Source organism: Polypterus senegalus, chromosome 12 (assembly GCF_016835505.1).
Source record: "Polypterus senegalus isolate Bchr_013 chromosome 12, ASM1683550v1, whole genome shotgun sequence".
NCBI classification, from domain to species: domain Eukaryota; kingdom Metazoa; phylum Chordata; class Cladistia; order Polypteriformes; family Polypteridae; genus Polypterus; species Polypterus senegalus.
In genome coordinates, this window is record NC_053165.1 from 81,212,024 (window position 1) to 81,235,676 (window position 23,653).

The following is a 23,653-nucleotide window of genomic DNA, read 5'->3' on the forward strand; positions in this document are numbered from 1 at the left end:
TTCTAGTGCCTGTCACAGTAGGCACAATCACAAAGCTGTTTTCCAGGTCTGCTACCTAAAACTCCGCTCCTGGTAAAGTTCAAGCAGATGCCACCCAAAGGCTGTTGTAGGCACCATTTGTTGACAGATATACCCCTTAAAGAAAGCCATAAAGGTTTCTGGGACACACACAACAGCAGAGCCTCATTGATTGGCCAGAAAATGGCTTGTTTTCTACTCCTTAATTGCGTGTCATGACCAAAGACTCGATCGAACAAGGAAATCAGTGGCGAGTTCCTTAAAGGATTACATCCTGGAGGCTTTTGAGCACTTTGCTGCAGGCAGCTTTTCCTGTCAGTGTCTCACACTGCCTTCTTCTGTGCTGTGACTGGCAGAGGAGAGGCTCAGAAGAGATCTCGTCTGACTTTATTGTGATTTATAAATCAGTCGCAGGCAGCAATGTTGTCTATAGTACCAATAAAGAGCTCAGAGATGGCATTCACCATGAAATGTGCTATATACTTTAAACACTGGTTAGACACTGGACTCGAAACAAGCCCAACCTGTTCAAGCCACCAAATGTCTTCTTCTGTACTTTTAGGGAGGCCTACTAGCTCGGTGATGACTCCCAGGTGACATTTCCTGGACATTGCATTTGCACCCAGGGTCTGGACTCAAGTGACATACAGTAGCTACAGCATTTGTGAGATGTTGTAACCCCACAAACATTCAATAGGTCAGTAAAAGCTCTCAGAAGGAGGTGGCCTTCAAAAGTGAAATCCATCCACTCCCAATAAAAGTGTCAACATAGCAGTGACATAAAGAGAGAATAGCATTTCCCAGTATCATTGATCAGCAACAAAAAGCACAGCTCCATCTGGGTAATGATATGCTGCATTATCATACATACATACATACAGTACATTTTCAGGCTCACGTAATGCAATTCATGATTGCAGGAGACTGAAGCCTATCCTGGAAACACCTGATGTAAGGCAGGAAATCATAAAGAACAGTACACCAGTACAGACCCACACAGGCTCACACTTGGGCCAATTGAGAGTTGCCAATTAATGTGATCTTCATGTCTTTAAGAAAAAAAGAAATGCAGACACAGGCACAGGAATAGCACGCTAAATCCACACAGACAACTGCTGTGAGCAGGCGTTAAATGTGAGATGTTGGATTTGTGAAGCAAGAGGACCAACCACTGCTCCACATTTCCACTGTTACAGTACAATCAGAATGTGAGTGAACAGAGCACACAGCAGGCAGTGTGGCCACCTAGTGGCTAAAATGTTGATCTATTTTCCCTCATGAGAGTGCCAGTCCAGCCCTAAATGAATGAATGAACCACTGGTGACAATGTCAGTGTCTCTACTAGAATGTAATTGTTGTTTAATATAGAAAGACCTTATTATTAATAATTCAAAATTAATTGCAATTCTAAAGAGATGCCATCTGGACAGGGGTAGATCTAGCATCAGGGCATTCTGGGTACACAATCAGAGGATTGTGATGGCGAGGGGTCTTTTCATCAAGAACGCTAAAGAAACTAAGGAATATCCACACAGCCCCACTATGTTGAAGATGGAAAAGCTGACAAGATCAAGACTCACACCAAAATCAAAAGTGAGAAATACAGTGTGCTATTAAATGACCTAGGGAGGCACACTCTGCGTTGTTACAAATATTATCAATTCTCTGTTAAGGAGGCAAGACACCCAGGGGCCTATTGGGGGGTCTTAATCTGGCCTTGACTCTGGAAGTAGTAGCAAAGGAAAGTATGAGAATAAAACCGATAGCCAGTATGAACAATAGTGCGTATCCTCTCCCTGACACACTAGCATTGGGCACTTTTAGCCAATCAATAATTCACAACCGCTGTTGGGGCTCCTTATACCTACAGCAATATGCCTTTATAGTGCCTCACAGTGGCTCTGGCTGCTTTCTTAAGTCTGAAGATTTACTTTTGTAGTAATTGTGGAATTTGAGGGGATTGTTGCTGTTTGTTATAATGTTTATTTTATTTATTGAAGTTCTGTAAAAAAACTAAATTTCCCCCTTGCCACAATTAAACTACTGTCTATTTATGTATGTATTATATAACACCTTTTACTATCTACCTATCTAATTCATTTTTAATTATGTTTACCATAACTGAGATGTTTGGGGCGGAGGTTGTCATCCTGAATGAAATTTTGGACTGTCACAGTGCATCATAATGGAAACAGTCAATCTTTATTGTATATAGTGTCTTTCTGCACACTCATTCACAACCACAGTCTGACGGTTTACATGTATACTTATAAATGACACAATACCATTTGTTTATTTTGTATAGTGCTCTTCACTGAGTACAGACTCACAGTGATGTAATACAGTAGGTTAACAGGTATATGCAATTACAAACTTTACAAAATACTGACACCATAATGAGAACATACAAATACAGAGATTTGCTTAAACACACAGGGAGAAAAAAACAAGCATGTTTTATTGTGTATAGAGCCTTTCCATAGTGAACAAAGGGCACTGTCCAAGTTCAGAGCTATACTGAATTAAAATGACATGACATTCTCAAACCTGCAAAATTTAGTGCAGGGTCATGAGGAGCCGGAGCCAGAGCCACTCCTGGTAGCATCAAATGCAAAGGAGGAACCACCTTTATGTGGAATATCAGACCATTTAAGGCAGACAGCTACACTCTCATTCATTTACAATTGCTTATTCACCTTAGAGGTACATGCATGTCTTTAAGACAATATATTTTTCCAATCCACAGTTCATTTAGTATCAACCAATAACATATCTAATGCTGGTATATAAAATATTTACTATAAATCTATAGCCAATTTAATTCTAGTCTATAACATTTATGGAGCCAGTCCATCACACAACTTGTGCCACTCTATCCCTTATACAGTGCCAGTTGATGGTTTACTGTATTTGATGCCAACCCTCGCATTTTTAAAACCCACCTATAGCAGGCTTAATACCAGTTTATCACTTGACTATACATTCTTTACTGCCGTTGCATATACACTAAGATTTGAAAGCCCAATTAATGCCATGCCAGCCCATATGCAGTGCCAGTCCACAGCACTTGACACTGCTATCACTCTATACCAGGTTTAGTCCTAGTGCACAATGTATACAGTGCCAGTCCATAGCTCATTAAGAGCAAGCAACAAAGCATTTTAACGCCATCCTATAAAATGTTTTCTATCACTCCAAAAAAGATTTAATACCAATCTACAGCGCTTCCAGTCCATAATAATTTACATTGTGACAGTCCATAACATGTTTGAGACTGACCTATCAAATGTTTGCTATGACTCTATAGCAGTTGTATTGCCAGTTCACAGTAGATAATGTACCAGTTAATATTTCATTTGGTACCAACTTAAGCTTTGTTAAATCCCCATTGCAGGTCTAATACCAGCTCATCACCTTATCACCTTACCCCACGTCCCCACTCTGGTGTTTTGAGTGAAGTATGCTTATTAAGGTATGTAGTAAACTGTTAGCAGGCCAATGGCCATTTAGTGGCAGCCCATTGCATGTTCACGTCTTCTTTCACGCCACTCCATTGCTCTTTTGATGACAGTCCACTCCGTGTTTACATGCAAATTTGAAATCATAATGCTTATTGGTAAATGTGCAATACACATTAAAGATCCTTCGACAGAGGGAGTCAGTGAAACGCTTCTGAATGTTTCTGTCAAAGCCCCCCTTTTGGTACTGAAATGCTGAAGACCACCACATCCTCTGCAGTGGCCGCCGGCCCCCACGCCCTATAGCTTTACAGAAGCAGTACTGAGCACAAGCCGTTGTCTCGTTTCATGAATATTTTGACATCGGCAATACCAAAGCGGCTTGCTTTATCTCCAACTCATTAGCGCTCCGGAAAGCATCTGTGCCTGCATCTTATTTTGAACATTCCGAAATAAAAAAGCAGCATATTGAAACTGTTGTCTGAAAAGGCTTGAAGAAAAGGTGAATATGACAGGTGCGTCTGAGGCTAATTTGTGGTGGGGAGTCTGCCAAGAGATTTTAAGAACACGTTAGCTTGTTAAAGAAGCAATTTGCATTGAGCAGCCGAAGCCCTCCCACGGCCACCCTGTTGCCAAAAAGACAAAACAGAAGCTCATCATAACAATAGTTACAAGTTTCGTACGGTAAGCTCGGCGCACTGAGGCAATGCCGGATATTTGTGCCGACACGCACACCGCGACCCTGAGGTCCTCGTTCACATCAACGCACGCACGCACAAGCGCCTTCTTCCTCCTGTGAGACTCGCGTTCCATTAAACCTGACACAGATTCACGCTGGCTCTCCTTTGTTCTTACTTTTTAAATCGTCTGCAAAGAAAGAAAAAGGGGAGAAAAGCTGCAAAGACACAGAGCGCCTTCAGCCTAGACGGCAGCAATCTCTCTCCCGGAAGGAACGCACCTGGGCACCGCTCTCCCTCAGAGACCAGGGCTGACGTGCCGCCCATTAATAAGGCACACACGCACGCAAGCGCTCACAGGAGCCTTCATCTGAGAACCCAAACACATCCTGGACGTCTCATCCGATTTGTTTATGGCTGCATGGCGAGCGCTCTAGCGGGTGATAAGCAAAAGAAACTTCCACAAGCAGCAGAGAACCGAGACGTGACCAGACGGACATAAGGGGCTGGCTGATTGATGCTTGAACTTGATTAGCAAGGCACGGGTACCTTCTGCCTAAAGGGTTCAAACGGCACGCCTCCTCCAAAGCTTTTAAGTACTTGTCTGAATGATGGCGGCAAAGTGACAATCAGAGAATGAGACAACACATTTTCTGCTATGAGAAGCCAACACAATATTCAAAAATATAGATACATATATTTAAGAACATTGAAAACTTAATGTTGCAAACTAAGAAGAGCTGCAGGGTTCTCTGCTTCCCTCACAACATGGCATTTATATGTTCTCCCGTGTTTGCGTGGGTTTTTCTCCTGCTACTCCAGTCTTCCTCCCACATCCCAAACAATTAAGTTAATTAGCAACTTTGAATCTGCTAGGTGTGACTGAGTGTGGGTGTGCCTTGCGAGGAACTGGTGCCAGGGTTGATTAAATGGGTACAGAAAATGGACAGTAAAAAGTACAGAAAGATAATCTGACAGTCAATCCTTCAGTGAATAATGGAAACACCCAGACACAAAGATAAACCGATAACGGAGAGGCAATCTGAGAGACACACTGAGTGACAGGAGATTGTGAAAGTGATAGTCATCTAAATAGACCCACCATGAAATGGCATCCCATCTGAGGCTGGTTCAAGCCTTGCATGTGTAAATGGGCAGTGGATAACTTTGAAAAGATTTTGATGGAGTCTTGTATCTGTCTGCTACTCCGCTCCACACTCTGAAAATCTCAGTGTCTCTTCAGGGTGATGCCATAAGGGCACCATTTTTGGTTTCCAAAAGAACTATCCACATGATGTTTCTGAAGCAAATCTTTATTTATTGAGATCTATAACAGGTTCCATAAATAGCCAGATAAAAGATTTGTCAAATCCCAGTGAGTTCCTGATTTTAGGACTCTCACTGCTACCAATAACTCAAAGACTAACGTCAGGTTTTCTAGGTCTGTTCAGACCTGCTAAGTAGGCTACCAGACATTGAAGACTTCTGCTTTTTTCACACTTTAGGGCACTTTTCAAAGCCAAAACAACAACTTTCACATGGAAGCAGCCCTTCCCAGAATGAAATGGTTCTTTATCAAGCAATGCAACCACAAACACAGTTAAGTTCCAGTACTGTACCAGTATTCTTAAGAGTGTACCAACCCTAAAGCTGGATTAAGCAAGTAAAGGAAATGGATGGATGAATATTCATCAAAATATAAATGTAAACATTGTATTAATAAATAAGAGTGATGAATAGATAGATGAAAAGACAGATCAATTCCTTAGAATAAAGTAAAAAAAAAATGTTGACAGCTGTAACAGAAAAACATATGATGGAGAGGTAAACTGACATTAGGACATGAGTCTTAATAACATTTACTGTAATTAGATGGGGAGACATCTACCAGCCAAGATGACACTTTCAGCCAAAGGACAGAAAGATTCACTCATAATGGACAACTACAGGTATATACTGTATGAACAATTAAAATAATCAGACAAAAGGATGACCTGCAAGAAGGACAGGCTGATATTCAGTCCTTCAAGTGACAGTTAATTCAACAACAAAAAGATTCAGTGGTGATGGCAAAAATTTGGGCAGGCAGTAAGTATGGTGGTGATTAAGGCTTTGGCCTTTGTGAGTTCTGGGTTCAAATCCCACTAATGTAACCATATATTGTAGGCTGTCTTGGATAAAGGCATCAATCACATAATAAGCAATAATAATAACGGTTGGAAAAAAACAACTTTAAAGTGCAAATTGAAATAATTGGACTGGAGGTTAAAGAGGCAGATTAACTGGTACAATGAAACAAACACAGACTAGCAGAATGAGACATTCATTCATCCTCTTAATGGAGGAGGCCAACCCTGTCTAGGGTACACGTCCATATAACGAGGCTGGTTAGGAGTCATCAGTTCACCTCACATGGATATCGTTGGAATGTGAGAGAAAACGTGAAACAGCCAATGTGAGGAGCCTACAGAGACACAAGGAGAATCTGCAGCTCCATCCGGACAATGCTGTGTGGAAGCATCTTAGCTATCCCAGAAGTAGACATGTAGCCACATTTAATTGCTGATATACAGGGAATATGTGATGTACAGCTAGCTGTACCATATACCAGGTGAACAGAGCAAAATGGAGAGATAGACACATAGATGTAATAAAAGGTACTAAATAGAAAGATAGACAGGCAATATCTTAAAAAGATGAAAGGCACTATATAAGCTAGCTAGCAGACAGACAGATACAAAATAGTGCCTTTCCTGTCTATTATCTATCTATCTTATACTGAGTCTTTCATATGTGTTTTAAGTAGTGCCTATCTATGTATCTACCTTTTACAGAGTCTTACATATCTGTTTTACATACTGCTTATCTATAATATCAGTTTTGTATAGTTTCTTTTCTTTTATTACAGATAGATATAGATAACGAATATGTAGCTGGGTAAGCGGCCGGACAGACAGCCAGACAGCAAGCACGTTCCACTCGAGGCTAATGCTGACAGTTCGCTCAGCCTCCAGCACACAGCCTTATGTTTTCATCTGAGTAACCGCCGCCTCGTATAAAAATGTTTCATCGCACATACGCGTGAGGAGTTGGCCTCGTGATTCTAGTGAATTTCTCCCGTCGTTCAATTCTCCCTGCCGAGGTTCTTACGTTTATATTGACCAACTGTGTATAGGGAAGCAAGGCGACAGGCGCGGTGAGACTCCCTATTAATAATTAAAGAGGTGTCGCTGTGGTTCCTCTCCTGGTGGTCGCACGGGCACGACGAAACGGGCACGGAGGTGACGGGCAGCATTGTAATGCACAATAATTAATTTAAGCACGGAGGAGACCTCGACCGGAACGTCAGGACAGACAGGACACAACAGGACTTGGAGGCTGAAAACCGGTGTGCCGCGTACGAACGTTACCTTTTGGTGCGTCGAAACATGTTGTTGTCGAAGAAATGAGGCATAGAGAAATTCGACAGCACTGTCCAGAGAGAATCAGACATGGTCCCTTAGAGATGACATTGTGCTGGCGTCTGTGCGAGCAAGTCACTTCTGAATGGAAAACAGGCAGGCAGGCAGTGAGGCAGAAGAGAAAGAGCGAATGGAGAGAGAAGGGGGAGGATGGGGAGGGGGGAGCGGCTCTCGTCTCCTGTGCGGTTCTCAAAGGGAATGGCAGAAAGCGCAGGAAAAGAAGCCAGAGTGAGGTGATAAGAGCCGTCTCCGGGGGGAGCGGGACTGCTCAGAAATCTACCTCAGAGCAGACAGAGACAGAGGAGACGGGAATGTTCGCCTCACTCTCTCTTTTATCGTCTTCTACAGTTATTTGGCTACATTTTACGATTCGGTTAATTATTTAAGATTTTAATGCTTGCAAATCACCATAACGCAAAGCTGGGACGGGAGCATCCTAGTGTCTCTCTATTAATTAGTCTCTTGAATTCCAATTGAGGTACACCGGGTGTAAGGGGTGGGGTGCTAAGAAGCAGGGGGTTGATTCATGATGAAATGGTTTGAAATGACAGTGCAAGGCGGAGAGCAAGAAACAGGGAGATTAAAAATGAAATAAGGACTGTGCATCGTGTGTGTGGTTTGGGGGCATTTGCTCTCTTTGAAACTCTGTTTATTGATTCCTTTATTATTATTTCCGCTTATAATGCATTTGAAATTATGATGTCTATTGCGTGTCAGATTTATTGTCGACTTTAAATTGGCCCGTTCAGGTGAGTGTCCGAGTCGCCGTGCCATGCAGTGGACCAGCGTTGTGCTCAGGTTTGGTTCATGCCATTACAAATGGGCTAGACACTGGTTTCCTTGACCCTTAAGGGCTACAAAAACGATTAATTGAGTGGATGAATGCATGAATGAATTTTCATTTATTTCCGTGGATATGAGGAGTTGGACTTGTCACTCCATTTCTGTCACTTTTCCCCTGGCATCCCCTCCAGAAATGGTTTTTGCCTTGTATCCCCACTGACAACCCCCACACACACTGCAGGGATAGACTCTTTGACTCTTAAAAAGTAGCCTATCACAATGAATAGGAAAAATGTGCTTTAAAATAAACTAGTGAATGAATTTGTTTCCTCTGCCACCTTTTCTATCCATAAGAATGCTGGAATGGGAGTCTGCATTGCTGCTTTGTCCATAATCACACAGAAGAGTTATTTATGTACCCTTGCTATTTATCCTGATCGCTTAAAAAGCTGCGATTGGCTTCTCCTTTTTTGTTTCCTTCCACCAGTAATGAAGCTTCTGCTGCTGTGTATTAGATTAAGTGGGTTTAGAAAAAGGAATGAATGAAGAATTTGGAGTTTCAGCTTTACTTCTACATGGATAGTTGTATATTTGAGTAATGAGAGCCTTCTTTGCTATAATGTCCCTTAGTTTTGCAAATGATGGTTGTCATTGAATGAATGAGGAATTTGTAAATTCAGTCAGCTTCACTTCAATATTAAAAATTGCACGTTTGCATGGTGAGAGTCGAATATGCCTTTATCTCCATTCTAAACGTAGTGAAAAGTCAAGCAAAATGACACCTTTTATTGGCTAACTAAAAAGATTACAATATGCAAGCTATCGAGGCAACTCAGTCCCCTTCTTCAGGCGAAATGTTATCCATTCTCCATTTTTACCATTATAAAGACACTTTTGCTTCCCTATCCAGGGAGGGTTTCCTGTATCCTCTCAACCCTGAAAAATGAACGAATGGATGCAATAAACAAGATATAGTCCAGCTAGGAAAAGCTTGGGTTGCTGCTGGACAAGGTGTTAGTGAAGCCATCAGGGGGCACTTGCCCTGTGGTCTGTATGTAGATCCTAATGCCCCAGTGTAATGAAGGCGACACTGTGCTGTAAAAACTGGCACCATCCATCAGATGAGGCATAAAACCGACAATCCTGACTCTCTGTGGCCATTTAAGATCCCTGGGCATCTTTCAAAAAGAACTGGCTGCTTCCCCATGTCCTGGCTTAAACTGCCCACCACAGTCTGGTCATTCTGGCCTGCTAATTATCCCCTGTCTCTCACCTCATCCCCACCTATAAGCTAATATTGGGTGAGCATACCGGCACAAGAATAGCTGCTTTCACATCATCCAGGTGGATACTACACATTGATGGTGGTTGAAGTGGTTTCCCACTGTGTACAGCATGTAAAGCACTTTGAGTAGGTTAGAAATATACAAATGTGATATAATGATAGTATTATTAGTCCCCATCCACTGTATAAGGAAATTAGACTCTGGATCTTCTTTGTTTTTCTGTACACAACACAACAAAAATAGCTCTGTTAACACTTAAAACAATGTTTCCATATATACACTTTAACATTACAAGAGTTAGTTTAACACTGGAGATGTTCTGGTGTATTTGTCTGGTGTATCTGACAGGTGCCTGTGTCTTTTATTCCCCACTGTTCTCCTTTTCTGCTTCCTTTTACTGCAGATTTGGGTATAAGGAGTAGGTCGTCCTTTTGTTTCTCAGTATTCTCTTTCAATGTCTAATACTTTTAGATTCACTGCTTTAGACAGAGTTATAGTCTCAACAATACAGAACACCGATTCAAGTGAGGAGAAAGTAGGAAAAAGAAAGGGAACAGAGTGGATCAGAGCATCATCCCACCCTGACATCATGAGTAACTGTGCTAAAAATACCCTTACTGAAGCCATAAATGCTTTGGGACTGTGCAAGCCAAATATTAGCACCACGGACAAGGACCAACCGCAACACTGCACCAACCCCAGGGTCCCATTAAGAAGACATTACACTTAATATTGTGAACCTTTCAGTAAAATCTTTATCAGAGGGAGCATGTTTTGCTTTTAATCCTTTGAATGAATAATACAATGAAAAAAGGAAACCCATTTATTCTGCCTGGAGTAAGCTTCAAACAATGTTCACCATCATGCCTTCTGTAAAGATCAGGTTAGCAGGGTGCACAGGGGGCAAAAGATGTAGGAATGTAGCCTTCTGAATCTGGTAGTGGAATATGCAGTGATCTCTCTGCATCCCCAACCCAGAGCCCTACTTATGCAGTGTTAATGACTTTAGGCGACAGTGGACAGCAGGGTGTGGATCTGGATGGCTCTATGGGAAGGACATGTCATTCTTCAGGTACGCAGCACCTTTAAATTGATGACAGTTTCATATGTTGATACAGAAGAGCAATATCTGCCGTAATGTGAACTTTGTGGCAACAAATTTTGCCCAACACAGATACTTGGTAACATTTTGTGGTGCTTCACCCATTCAAGGATCTGTGCAACACACAGGAAGGGAATGAAAACACTCTTAAAAATCAAGGTGCCCAAGTGGCTATTCAGAGTGGTGCTTCGGGGGAGCCATTTGTGGATCCCAGTAGAACCATCCACATGAAGATTCTAGAAAGAACCTTTATTTATTTATATCCTTAACAGGTTTATTAGAAAATTGCAGGGTTGCAGCAGCAGACACAAAAGGCACAGATATACATATAACAAGAATGATCATATTCATACATATGCTAACAAGATTCAAATACACATATAACAAGAATTATATCTATAAGTAAATTAACAAAGTGTAGGTATTTACTAAGTTTAAAGTGATTATAATTGCACACACAAACAAGTTAAAATTTCACAGTACATTATGTCAGACTTTGGCACAGTATACTGCACATGGCATCATTGACTGTTGAGATATCTGCTAGACTGGCTCCATACCATTCAACACTAAGGGAACAATACCACCTTGGCTGAGGGGACACTCATTATAGAGCCTGTTGGCTGAGCAGTGCAGTTTTCTCATTCTGTTACTGAATGTGCTCCTCTGTTTAGTCAAAACCTCATACAGGGGATGAAAGTCATTGTCCAGAATAGCAAGTAGCTTCCTGAGTGACCTCTTGTTCTACCACTTCCTCCAGTGAGTCCAGCTTGACTCCCAGGATTATACTAGCCTTTCTATCAGTTTTTCTAGTCTATTATACATTAAATATCTCTGTTTTTTCCACATATTAGAAACTTTTTTAAATGGGAAAGAACCAATATGCAAGGAAGCCTTCCCAGAATGAAGTGGTTCTTTGTCAAGCGATGGTTCAACAAGGATGCACACAATCCAGTAAAGAGCCATTATTTTTAAGAGTGAAGGTGCCAGCCAGATTAGATTGCCTGCACACTGGTGCAAAATGTGGATTCAGTGTACAATCTAAAACAGACCACCTCCAGAAAGCGATGCCTGTGTTAGCAATGGTGAAAATCCAGTCCAGTGTGTTCCCACCCGATAGAAGAAATATGAAGTGGAACAGGATATCTTGCAAAACAGGCCATATAAAAAAATTGTGGATGTTTTCCTGTCATTTGCCCTTTAAATAGTGAGCACCACCTCCATAAGCTTCTTAAAGTAGTTAATAAAACATTTCTTACTTTATATAGCACCTTTAACACAAAACACTACTTCAAACACACAATTGATTAATAGGCACCAATTAACATCTTTGGGGATGTGACAGGACAACCAGAGGAAGAGCCATGCAGGCACGGGGTTGGGGGGGGCATACATTGGAATGGAACTGAGGACACTGGCTAGGAACCACTGCACCCCTCTTCATTTTATAGAGCACCTCTTCTAATGACTACATGAAAGTGTTTCCTAAAACAATTCAAATAAAAAAAAAATAATTTAAATGGTTTCACAATGAGTTCTGCCATCAAGAACTTCTCAAATCAATTCAATGAACCATAGTTTATTTCCTATAGGATTTTTCCCTACTTGTTTTTCAATGTTGGGTTCTTGGGTTTCCTGCCTCTTGACTACAGACATGGTCAGATGGCACCTTTTACAGTAAATGCTTCATCCAGGATGTGTTCCTGCTGGGACAGCCTGTAACCCAGGTGCCTCTTAACTGGATTAAGCTGGCTCAATAATGAATGGAGGATAATTTATTTCATATACATCCTTTCTTAGAGCCTTTTAAAGTAACTTATAGAATCACTGTTTGAAAGAAACAGTTAACCACATGTGCAATGCCCACAAGGCCCTAAGTGCCATGTTCATATAGTGGAGCTGACAAGCTGGGACTTGAAATTTACTCCCAGATGACGAGGCAGAAGCTCTCCAATCTGATCCACAGAGCCTCTTGTGGGTTAATTAGTCAATCAGTCAGTCAGCCTCTCCAACATGTCAAGCTTCACAATGCTCTACACGGGAGCAATTAGTAGTGAAATGATAACATCACCCGCTAGGAGCATCGCAGGAGGATTCTCAGGGCTAGCATGTCCAGGGCAGGTAAAGCTGCAGGAGCAGATGAGCGTCCACCACAGTGTCCTTTTGAGATGAATTTTGCCTACACTGCAAGGGTAGAGAAAATGAGCAGGGCTATAATGGAGAGGATCTGAAGATGGGCAGTAGCTGGAGGCAAACTGCTAAGTGAGGTCTGAACATTTGCACATCAGCTGTGAGGGTGCATAAGCTGGGGGTGGGCAGTTAGGTAAGAGGTTGTCACAATGATTGGGTGGAATGCTGGAAGTGGGCAGGGTTTGTTATCACTGGAGAGGGGGAGGTGTCCTAAATACAACATCAGCTCACAAAGCGCAGACCCTGGTCCATCTGCTGTGAACTTTATTGTGTTCTGCGAGTGTCTGGGGAGCCTTCAGTCAGCTTGAGATGAACCTAATGTGTTCTTAATGTCCAAGTACCAAATTGCATTTTCACTTGATTTCAGATGGCCATGTTCTTCTTGACTGCACACTGCAAAGAGAAGCAATACATAACCAAAATGACGACTTGCTTCTTCGAGCCTATGGATTATTGAACAGTTGGAATTCTCTTTGATGTTTAGCACAAAGCACTGTATAGAGTTGTGTAACATGGGGTGAAACGTGTTGTTATGATTGCTATTTTTATTTCATTTTCCATTTGTCTTGTTGGGTTTATAGGTAAGAGTTACTTGTCAATTCTAGGGAATTAAAATCCAACATTTGCTTTTTGTTTTGAGGTGCATAAATTGCTTTATTCCTACGATGTTAGGATTGTGGTCTTGGAGGTTGTAACATGTGACACACTGGAGTGACTGCTTGCTGCAATGCCTTCCTTGTTATCTGAGATTGCACACTGAAATAGAGAATAATATCTAGCATATTAATTATGGTTATATATATAAAACCATATATATATATATATCATAAAGTAGTTTTATTCTGAGCTTTCAGCCCCTGCCAAGGACCTTCATCAGAGGAAAATGCTTATTGCCTTTGATTCTTATAAGTCTAAGCATTATCCTCTGATGAAGGTCCTTGGCAGGGGCTGAAAGCTCAGGAGTAAAAACTACTTTATGATGTGTGATTCATTTTCTCCCTTTGTGGATCTCCAGCTGCAAATATGCAAACCGTATCATAGACCTGCTCTTCCATTTATATATATATATATATATATATATATATATATATATATATATATATATATATATATATATATATATATATATATATATATATATGTTAGCAACTGGGAGCCCGATTAAATCGGGCTACAAATCCTACGTTTGTGAAATCCATACTTTCTCTGCAAAGAATTATTTGTTTTTTTAAGTCCTTGAAATGATTTTGTTATCATGGCACTGATTTGTGCTTAAAATAGACCTTTTCGGCTGATGTAATGAAGAGCTTCCTGTTTAAACGGGGCTGCGAGACGTGAACTCAGCTCTTCGGCGCACCTCATTTGATTTTTTCTGGCAAACAAATTTTCAAAACAAACCGTATTTTGGAGTAATAATTATGTTGGCGTGGTCATTTTAGATCTGAGATCAGCTAAAATTTAAACAATGACCATTGTTAATACCCAGCCGTCCTTACTCAGTTTGCCAATAGATCTCAGAAGGACGGATGCCAAGACTGAACTGCCCAAAGATATATTTCAACGTACCGAGCAAATGACAATACATTATATATTACTTACGGTTCTGGAGCTGTCGAAGGGTTTAAGTCAGTCGACGATGTTAGTCCTGGAAAGTACGCCCCACCAAACCAACATTCCAAAAACCAACTGAACTTGCTGTTATCTGCTCGAACCAACACTGACTTACTATACTATGCCGTCCAGCGACGTCACTGAAGCATTCGAACTTTCTTAGTCAATCATGCAATACTGCGTCCACAGTTGCCACGTTATGTTCTAACTACAGAAGCAGAGTCCCATTGCGTGATTCTAACTTGTATTCAGTCGAGGTATTGACACGAACAGCATACATACGGATAGTATCAAATTATATATAAGGAGATATATATATATATATATGTATATAATTTTTTATTATTATTATTTTTTTTAATAGGAAGCTATATAATCAGTTGCTGCTCTGGCATATTTATAACCCTACTAGATCAGGTAAGACCTTTTGATCAGAGTGGGCTAGTTATGCAGGGACACCCATACCTCCAGGAAGAATGTCTGGAATAAGAAGGATAGGTAGAATTTATGGCACTTCTTCCCCTTCCAGGTGGAAAGCATAGGCTGGAATGGGGTCTGAATTTGCTTAAATAGGCCTGGAATGAAGCAGGGACATATCCCATTGGTCCAGGTAGCGCAACAAGGAAGCTGGACCAACACAAAGACAGATGGAACAAAGAAACCCACTCTCTCTAACTTGCTGTCCATGCTGCCTGTTTCTGCCTTTTCCATCCTGAAGAGAAACCTTCAAGGGCCATGCCAGACCAGGCCAGACAAGAAAATAATTCATCTTATTAAGATGGAGAGTCACCTGGTAGTAAACATATTTTATGCAAGATGAGCTGCTTTTTATCAGTTTGTATTATTTTACCAACACTCATTTGGACATAATATCTATAAAGCATGAATGAATTTGTAACTTTCTCTCCTGCCTGTTCTGGTACCCTCTCTAATTGCCTGGGGTCACAGACAGTGGGAAGTGTTGGACTACAGTAGCAGTCAACTTTGACACTGTGTAAAGAATTTGTGATTTGAGGCATTCAGTTAATGTTCACATAATAAAAAGTATAAAGAGGAATAGGGTCACTCTAGGACCATACCACAACAAAATAAGCGGAATCTTGAAAGTTAGTAAGCACGTTCCTTTTTGGACTTTTAGTGTGTTGATCTTGAGCTTCAACTGTTTATATCAACTCTAAGTTTTTGTTTAAGCTTATGTGAAAGGATGGATTTTTGATTTAGAATTTTTTGGCTTGTCTTTTTGATTGTATTTTCTGGTTATACAGCCCTGATCAAGAAAGGCAGCAATCACTTTAGAAAAGCAAAGATGAGACGTGCAACAAGGAACAGGCAGGATTTAAACCAATGCTCTCCTACTCCTAAGCTTGTTCTGCTCTGGTTAGATAGCTAGAGGGCTCTCCTTATCATAGGGTGGAAAATGACACATTTCTATTACAATTGAGAATATTTAGACTTTAAGCATTTGAATTGAAGCACACATTTAATATTTCAAATATATGATGCAGCTATTCTAGTTTATTATGTAATTTTATCTTGTGTACCTCAGCTTGTACTAATTTAGGCTTTTTGTTTTTAATTTTGGTCCATTTTCATTGCCATTTTTGTTTATTCATCATTGCTGCTATTTTGAATTCAGTTGTTTGGGCAGCCTTTCATGTTGTTAAGGGCGTGTTTTCAGAGGTTGTGACCTCCAGTCAACAACACGATGGTTTAAAAAGTCATCTTTGGAAGCACTTCGTTTTCCAATTTTGCAGATTCAAAGCAACTCTTTTTGTGCCTTGAAATCCTATTACTTCTGCTTCTCCAGGTTTTGACTTGCTTGAATTTTTTATTTTTCACCTCTCGATTTGGCCCGGGTGGCAGTGCTGCTGACTTGTCGGTTTTTGGCTGTTTTCTTGGTTTTGACTTCTTCAACCAGATGCTGCATAAAAATGTTCTTTCTGGCTTGCCAAGCATAATAAAATCATAACAGGACTTCATTCTAGAACCTCTATCCCCACCACAGGACAACATTCTTTGCAGCTCTAACTTTGTGCAGAAGATCAGCTCTTAGCTACCACAGAAGAGGTCCATTCTAAGAATGTTTGAATTGTTGCCTAAGGAGAGCATTCTGGGAGTTCTGTTCAGGAGAGTAACTGTGTGTAGGGATCTGAAAACAGGCAATGGGGATCTGGAACTGCAGCTGACGAGCAGATTTCTGGGGTGTTGAGCTGCTGCAGAACAGCACCAGTGGAGGCCTGAAGTGCAGCAGAACAGCATTTTAAAGTACTTTATACACAGATGTGATTGCAATGGGGTGGCAAAATGGAGTCTCTAGAGCACACAGCAGGGCTATCTTTAAAGACATCTTATAGATCACCTAATGAAGAGGCCCACTGGGTGAGGATGAGAGCAATTCAGTGACTCCCCATGGAGTGTTGTGTGCTTGGTCATGTGCCCCTGAGGGTGAACAACTTATTAGAAAGCATACTGGTTCGAGTTTAAAGCACACTCTCAACACCACCAATCCCCTCCTGAGTGACTGTTCATGTTATACCTGCTTTCCTTGATGTGGGGGGATACAGCAGGGCTGATGTTTGGAGTCCCTTTTTGACATCAGTCATTGCTGCTTGAACCAACTACCCCCCCTGTTCTGTCTGTATCTGCAAGCAATTGATCCTCTAAAAGTGATTACACCCGGCAATCAAATCAGCTTGGTACAGTGAATAGCAGGCACAATACCAACAGACTTTCTGTCAGGGAAAAGTGGTGTTTTCTCTGAAGTCTAGTGAGCACATGTTTTCTTCAATTTTTATAAGGCATAGTACAAATGATTGGATGGAACACTAGGTGGCGCCATTCACACTATGAGCCAACAACCAGTTCAGCTATTTGGTGCACATATCACAGAGTGTTCTTGACAGGGCTTGGAATTGAGTTGTACCCTACATTTAAGACCAAGGGAAAACCTGAGATTCACCTGGGCTTGTGTAGTGTAGTGAGAGAGAAAAGCCAGCAGAGGGCCATCTGTAAAAAGGCTCAAGCCGGTTTCTGTATTATAAATAAAATAACAAGTGACCAGCAGCAAAGCATTATCAACCACATCCTCAGGCAAGACGTCAACCTCAGAGGCATAGACTTTATGAGGCAGGCATGCATTAGGGTTGGAGGATATCGGGGTGCAGACATATGAAAATTTAAGAAAAGTACTCACCCGCTGCTTTTCCTAGATAAAGGCAGATCCTTCTGAAAGAAAATAAAATGCAAGAAGCAATGAGGAAAGGGCATGCAAGTACCACAGACTTAATCCATCCATCCATTTTCAAGCCCGCTTATGATGAGCAGGGTAATGGGGAAACTGGAGCCAGTCCCAGTAAGTGACAGGCGCAAGGCAGTAGCAACTCCTGGGAAGTGCATGTTTAAAACAGATATACAAAGTAGTCCTGTTGAGACATTCTCTCTCGCTCTGCCATTTTCATCCCACGTCACTCCTCTTTTAACTGAGTATAGGCTCTGGCTCAATCATCCTCTAAAGGAACAGAGCCCTCCAAAATGGATGGATGAATTTTGAGTAGTTCATTCATAAGAAACATCAAGTGCATTATGTATAAAACTCAAACTCATTGTGAGAAATAAAACAAAACTGAGTGCCATTATGAACAATGCTGCACATCCACTTACAGGCACGCTAACACTGATGACTTTCAGCCAACAAATCATTCTGCACAAGTGTGTCAGGAAACGCTACGGGGGGCTCATTCATACCAACAGCAATACACCTGCATAATGCCTCACTGTGACTGTGAAAGCCACGTCAGAAGATTTCTTTCTTTTTAATTTTCTTGCTTATTAATCATTCTGGTGTGTTTCATACCATGGTGTGTATGTATGTTTTTTATTTATTTATCTACATATTTATATATTTAATGAGCTGAGGACAAACAAAGTTCTATCTATCTGTGTATAACACACACACACACACACACACATATATATAAAGTACTGGATCCTAAACCCAAAGTCTGAAAGTCATCTGAGCACCAAAAACATGTAAATATTTTATCAGTAATGGCTAATCTATCTATCTTGTATAGTGCCTTCTATATCTGTCTATCTATTTTACATGGTTCCTGTCATATCTACTGTATCTATATAATATTGTGGCCTATCAATTGAATAAAGTGCCTTTCATAACCATCTATTCCAGAGGGAACCTGACTGTGGAACAGCTTGTCAGTCAAACATCCATACACTGTTCAGCCCCTGGAATTGGGGGGTGTGAAGGGGGTTAGGAGGCTTCTAGGCAGAAAAATGTCTGTTGTTCCTAAATGGCTCATATGATATTTTTGGTAAAGCTGAAAGTCTACACTTCAATCACGTAATGATTGATTTATTTCATATCTGTTGTGGTGTTGTACAGAGCCACAATTACGAAAATTGTGTCACTGTCCAAATACTTAATGGACCTAACTGTAAGAGGTTACAAGTACAGTATTTCTTTGAAGGCGTCTACTTCTCAAAGTGACATGCAAACAAATATGAAGAAAGCACACATACAGTCATATGAAAAAGTTTGGGAACCCTTTTAATTCTTTGGATTTTTGTTTATCATTGGCTGAGCTTTCAAAGTATCAGTTTCCTTCTAATATATGACATGCCTCATGGAAACAGTAGGAGTTCAGCAGTGACGTTAAGTTTATTGGATTAACAGAAAATATGTAATAAGCATCATAACAAAATTAGACAGGTGCATAAATATGGGCACCCCAACAGAGATATTACATCAATACTTAGTTGAGCTATAGCCTTTGATGAGTGTCTGGATTCTGGATGGAGGTATTGTTGACTATTCTTCCATACAAAATCTCTCCAGTTCAGTTCAATTTGATGGCTGCCGAGTATGGACAGCCTTCTTCAAATCATCCCATAGATTTTCGATGATATTTAAGTCAGGGGACTGTGACGGCCATTCCAGAACATTGTACTTCTCCCTCTGCATGAATGCCTTTGTAGATTTCCAGCTGTGTTTTGGGTCATCGTCTTGTTGGAATATCCAACCCCTGCATAACTTCAACTTTGTGACTGATGATTGAACATTATCCTGAAGAATTTGTTGATATTGGGTTGAATTCATCCAACCCTCGACTTTAACAAGGTCCCCAGTCCCTGAACTAGCCTCACAGCCCCACAGCATGATGGGACCTCCACCACATTTGACAGGAGGTAGCAGGTGTTTTTCTTGGAATGAGGTGTCCTCCCTGCGGAGGAAGCTGAATTCTGCCGCTTTTGCCTGGGATCTCATTCTTTTGATCATTATCCAAAGCTCATGGCCATAGGTGAGGGGTAGGGACATAGATTGCTTGGTAAATTGAAAGCTTTGTCTTCTGACTCGGCTCCTTCTTCACTAGTGACAGCATCACCGCCCCTACACATCTGTCGATCTTACCATCAGTTTTCCGATCACTCATGAACAAGACCCCAAGGTACTTAAGATCCTCCACTCAAGGCAGTAACTCTCCTCCCACTCAGAGAAGGCAGTCCAACTTTTTCCTATGGAGGATCATGGCCAGGTTGATACAAATAATTCCTTCTGGTCTTCCAAATTTTGTTGATCGCTTATAAACAGTCTGTTTAAAAGCAGTGTTGGATCAAGCTGTTTCTTTACAGCCTGTGAAGCATTATTTGGACAATATTGCACTGTATATATGCACTGGCCACTGGACCTTACTCTTATTCTATGTTAATTAAGGTTGACTTATTTTATTTTCTTATTGTGTCTTTTATTTTTCTATTCTTTATTGTGTAAAGCACTTTGAGCTACTGTTTGTATGAAAATGTGCTATATAAATAAATAAATGTTGTTGTTCTTCTTCTGCCATGCAAAGCGCTTTTTGTTCTGACCAAATAACTACATTTTTGTCTCATCAGTCCAAAGCACTTTGTTCCAAAATGAATCTGGCTTGTCTAAATGAACATTGGCATACAACAAGCGACTCTGTTTGTGGCGTGAGTGCAGAAAGGGCTTCTTTCTCATCACCCTGCCATACAGATGTTCTTTGTGCAAATTGCGCTGAATTGTAGAACGATGTACAGATACACCATCTACAGCGAGATGTTCTTGCTGGTCTTTGGAGGTGATCTGTGCATTGTCTGTCACCATTCTCACAATCCTGCACATATGCCGCTCCTGTATTTTTCTTGGCCTGCCAGACCTGCTGGGTTTAACAGCAACTGTGCCTGTGGCCTTCCATTTCCTGATTACACTCCTTACACTTGAAACTGACAGTTTAAATCTCAGAGATGGCTTTTTGTAGCCTTCCCCTAAACCACGATACTGAACAATCTTTGTTTTCAGATCTTTTGAGAGTTTCTTTGAGGATCCCATGCAGTCACTCTTCACAGGAGAGTCAAAGGGAAGGAAGCGCAACTTGCAATTGACCACCTTAAATACCTTTTACCACTCATGATCGGACACTCCTGTCTATGAAGTTCAAGGCTTAACGAGTAATCACACCACTTTGGTGTTGCAAGTAATCAGCATTGAGCAGTGACATGCATTCAAATGAGCAAAATTACAAGGGGACCCACATTTGTGCACAGCCAGTTTTTCACATTTGATTTAATTTCATACAACTAAATATTGCTTCACAAAAAATCTTTGTTCAGAAAACATCCCAGTACTCAGATGTTCCTAGGAAATGAAAGACATACCACTGTTATCTTTTTTGTTGAAAGCAGAGTCAATTATTATGCAGGCTGAGAGGGGTTCCCAAACTGTTTCATATGACTGTATTACAAAAGCAGCCAAGTGGGGGTTGCTAACCCAACACTTTCTCTCTGTGCACCCCAAAGAGGAAAACCTGCATTTACTATGAAAAGACTCCACTGTGTGTGCCCTGGCTTCTTAATGAAGAGCTTTTTGTTTAGCCTGTCTCTCTTTCTGTTTCTGTCCTCATTTGTAACCTGTCTATGGCTCTCTTGTCTCTCCTTTTTACAAGAGCGTATGCTCTTGTCATCATTTATGAGGCACTTACTGTATGTCCTACTGCCCTTGTGCCTCTGGCTCATGACAGAATTAACAATCACACAGTTAGGGAAAAAGTCAGAGGATGGCCACTAACCAAGGATCATGTTGTCAAGCAGGAGATAGATAGATAGATAGATAGATAGATAGATAGATAGATAGATAGATAGATAGATAGATAGATAGATAGATAGATAGATGACAAAATAAACAAATACATAGAAAAAATAATACATTTTAAAGAGGTAGATAGTAGTATTAGTAGTCATATTGTTACACGTAAAGTGAACTTCTTACTTGCATGTCTGACCAACATGCTACATGTCTCCACTCTTCATCACCATGATAAGCAAGAATGCACATAACATCACTGCAATTATTAAAGTGAACTCTTCATAGTCACAAGTGTGTGGAAGAAAGACGCTGAGGAAGCCAGGAGTGCAATTAATCAATGTTAGTTTGTTAAAAAAAAATTAATAAACAGGTGAGTAGCAAGTATGTAGCTTTCTTCTTGCAAGCCAGAAAGACTCTAACTTCCCCATCTTCAGGCTGTTTATATAGTTTTTTTTTTTACCTCTCTGTGCCCTTTTCCAAAATATTTTTACACTTGCTTCAGTGATTCCTCTTTTTGCATGCTTTTTTCTATGTCATCACATTTTTATTTTTATTCCTAGACATAGAACAATCTTTTGCTAATGGTTGCTTTTAGGAAATTACAAAACATTCTTTTGTTAACAGTTGTTGTCACCCAGCTTTAAATATTCTTGCTTATACGCACACTTATAGTAGTCAATTGCTTATATCAGTATATCAATATCAGTACATTAGTAATACATATATTGTAGCACTGTATTATTTATTTTAGCTTCCACAAGTGCTGGATAGCTCGCTAGCTAGATAGATAGGTAGATACAAAATACCTATATAATAGATATATATTGTGACAGGAGACCAGACAGGGTCAGAATTTGATTTTTGATACATTTTATTAATCTCAAGAGGGGAAATTGTCTTTTCACATGACCTTTGGGGGACAGAGTGCAGGCTGAGCCATTGTACAGCACCCCTGGAGCGATTTTCAGGTTAAGGGTCCAACGGAGTAGGATCCCTTCTGGCAGCAATGGGATTTGAACCAGTAACCTTCCAGATACCAGCACAGATCCTTAGTCACAGAGCCACCACTCTGGCATGGTAAGCTGCCAGGGTAAGTTTGGTATGAAAGGTAAAGATGAGCAGGAAACAGGGAGTTGGTATGTCTTATGTCAGGAGGACCCATGATAATCCTGATAATGCTGTGATGGATTAAAACCTGTTGGAACACCTGTCATCCTCCTCATGCTCACATGGATGGGAACTGTAATACAAGCAGGCCCACACAAGGGGGTTACCTGAGCCAGAAAGTATTGTGCCCTGAGAGTTACTGTTCTTTGGGCCCTAACTCTTTTCAAAAGGCTCGTGGGCACAGAGAGACTTGAGAGGACCATGGTGATTGCTAGGAGTCATAGGACCACATAGATCTCTTTAGTAAGTCTCTGTCCCTAAAGTGGTTTGGGTGGATTTGGGTTTGATTTCCAGTAGCTTTTTATCCAATGTAACATTTCAGTTGTAAGGTCAGCTGAGCAAGGACTCATTCTGCGAAGGAGGTAGTGTGTCCATCTAAATATAAACAGAGGTGACTGGGAGATTTTTTCTCATATAGATGCTAATGTGCTATATTTTTGAATTGTGTGCTTGTGGGTCTGCCTGTTCATCTTTTGGCGATTATCTCAGCTTATGCAGTAAGGATTTCTTTTCTGTTTATATATGTAACTTTTTGTTTTCCACTATTTAACATTCTCTTGTTTCTTAGTTTTAATACGCCTGATTTGTTTGGTAAGGAAGTCTGCTTATGACTGTTTTGTTTTAAGTAAGGTGGCACCCAGACGTGCCCTGTCACAGCTTATACTAGATAGACAGGTATCTTTTATACTTCCTTATTATTTGACATTTCAGTCAAGTCAGATCCTCCATCAAAGTCTAATATTACACATAGGGTAAACAAAGAATAGTATGTTTTTAATTTTA

General features: G+C 40.7%; 1 protein-coding gene across 2 annotated transcripts in view; it reads right to left on the reverse strand.

The window, feature by feature from the left end:
- The window catches only part of mast1a (microtubule associated serine/threonine kinase 1a), a 109,797-nt gene that overhangs the window by 65,285 nt on the left and 20,859 nt on the right, over positions 1-23,653 (reverse strand). The window contains exon 3 of one of the 2 annotated variants that reach the window (XM_039772611.1): positions 17,780-17,811. In XM_039772611.1, coding sequence (XP_039628545.1) covers positions 17,780-17,811 — 32 coding nt within the window. Of the gene's footprint in view, positions 1-7,563; positions 7,647-17,779; positions 17,812-23,653 lie in introns of those variants that run through there. The other variant, XM_039772612.1, reaches the window with a different exon arrangement.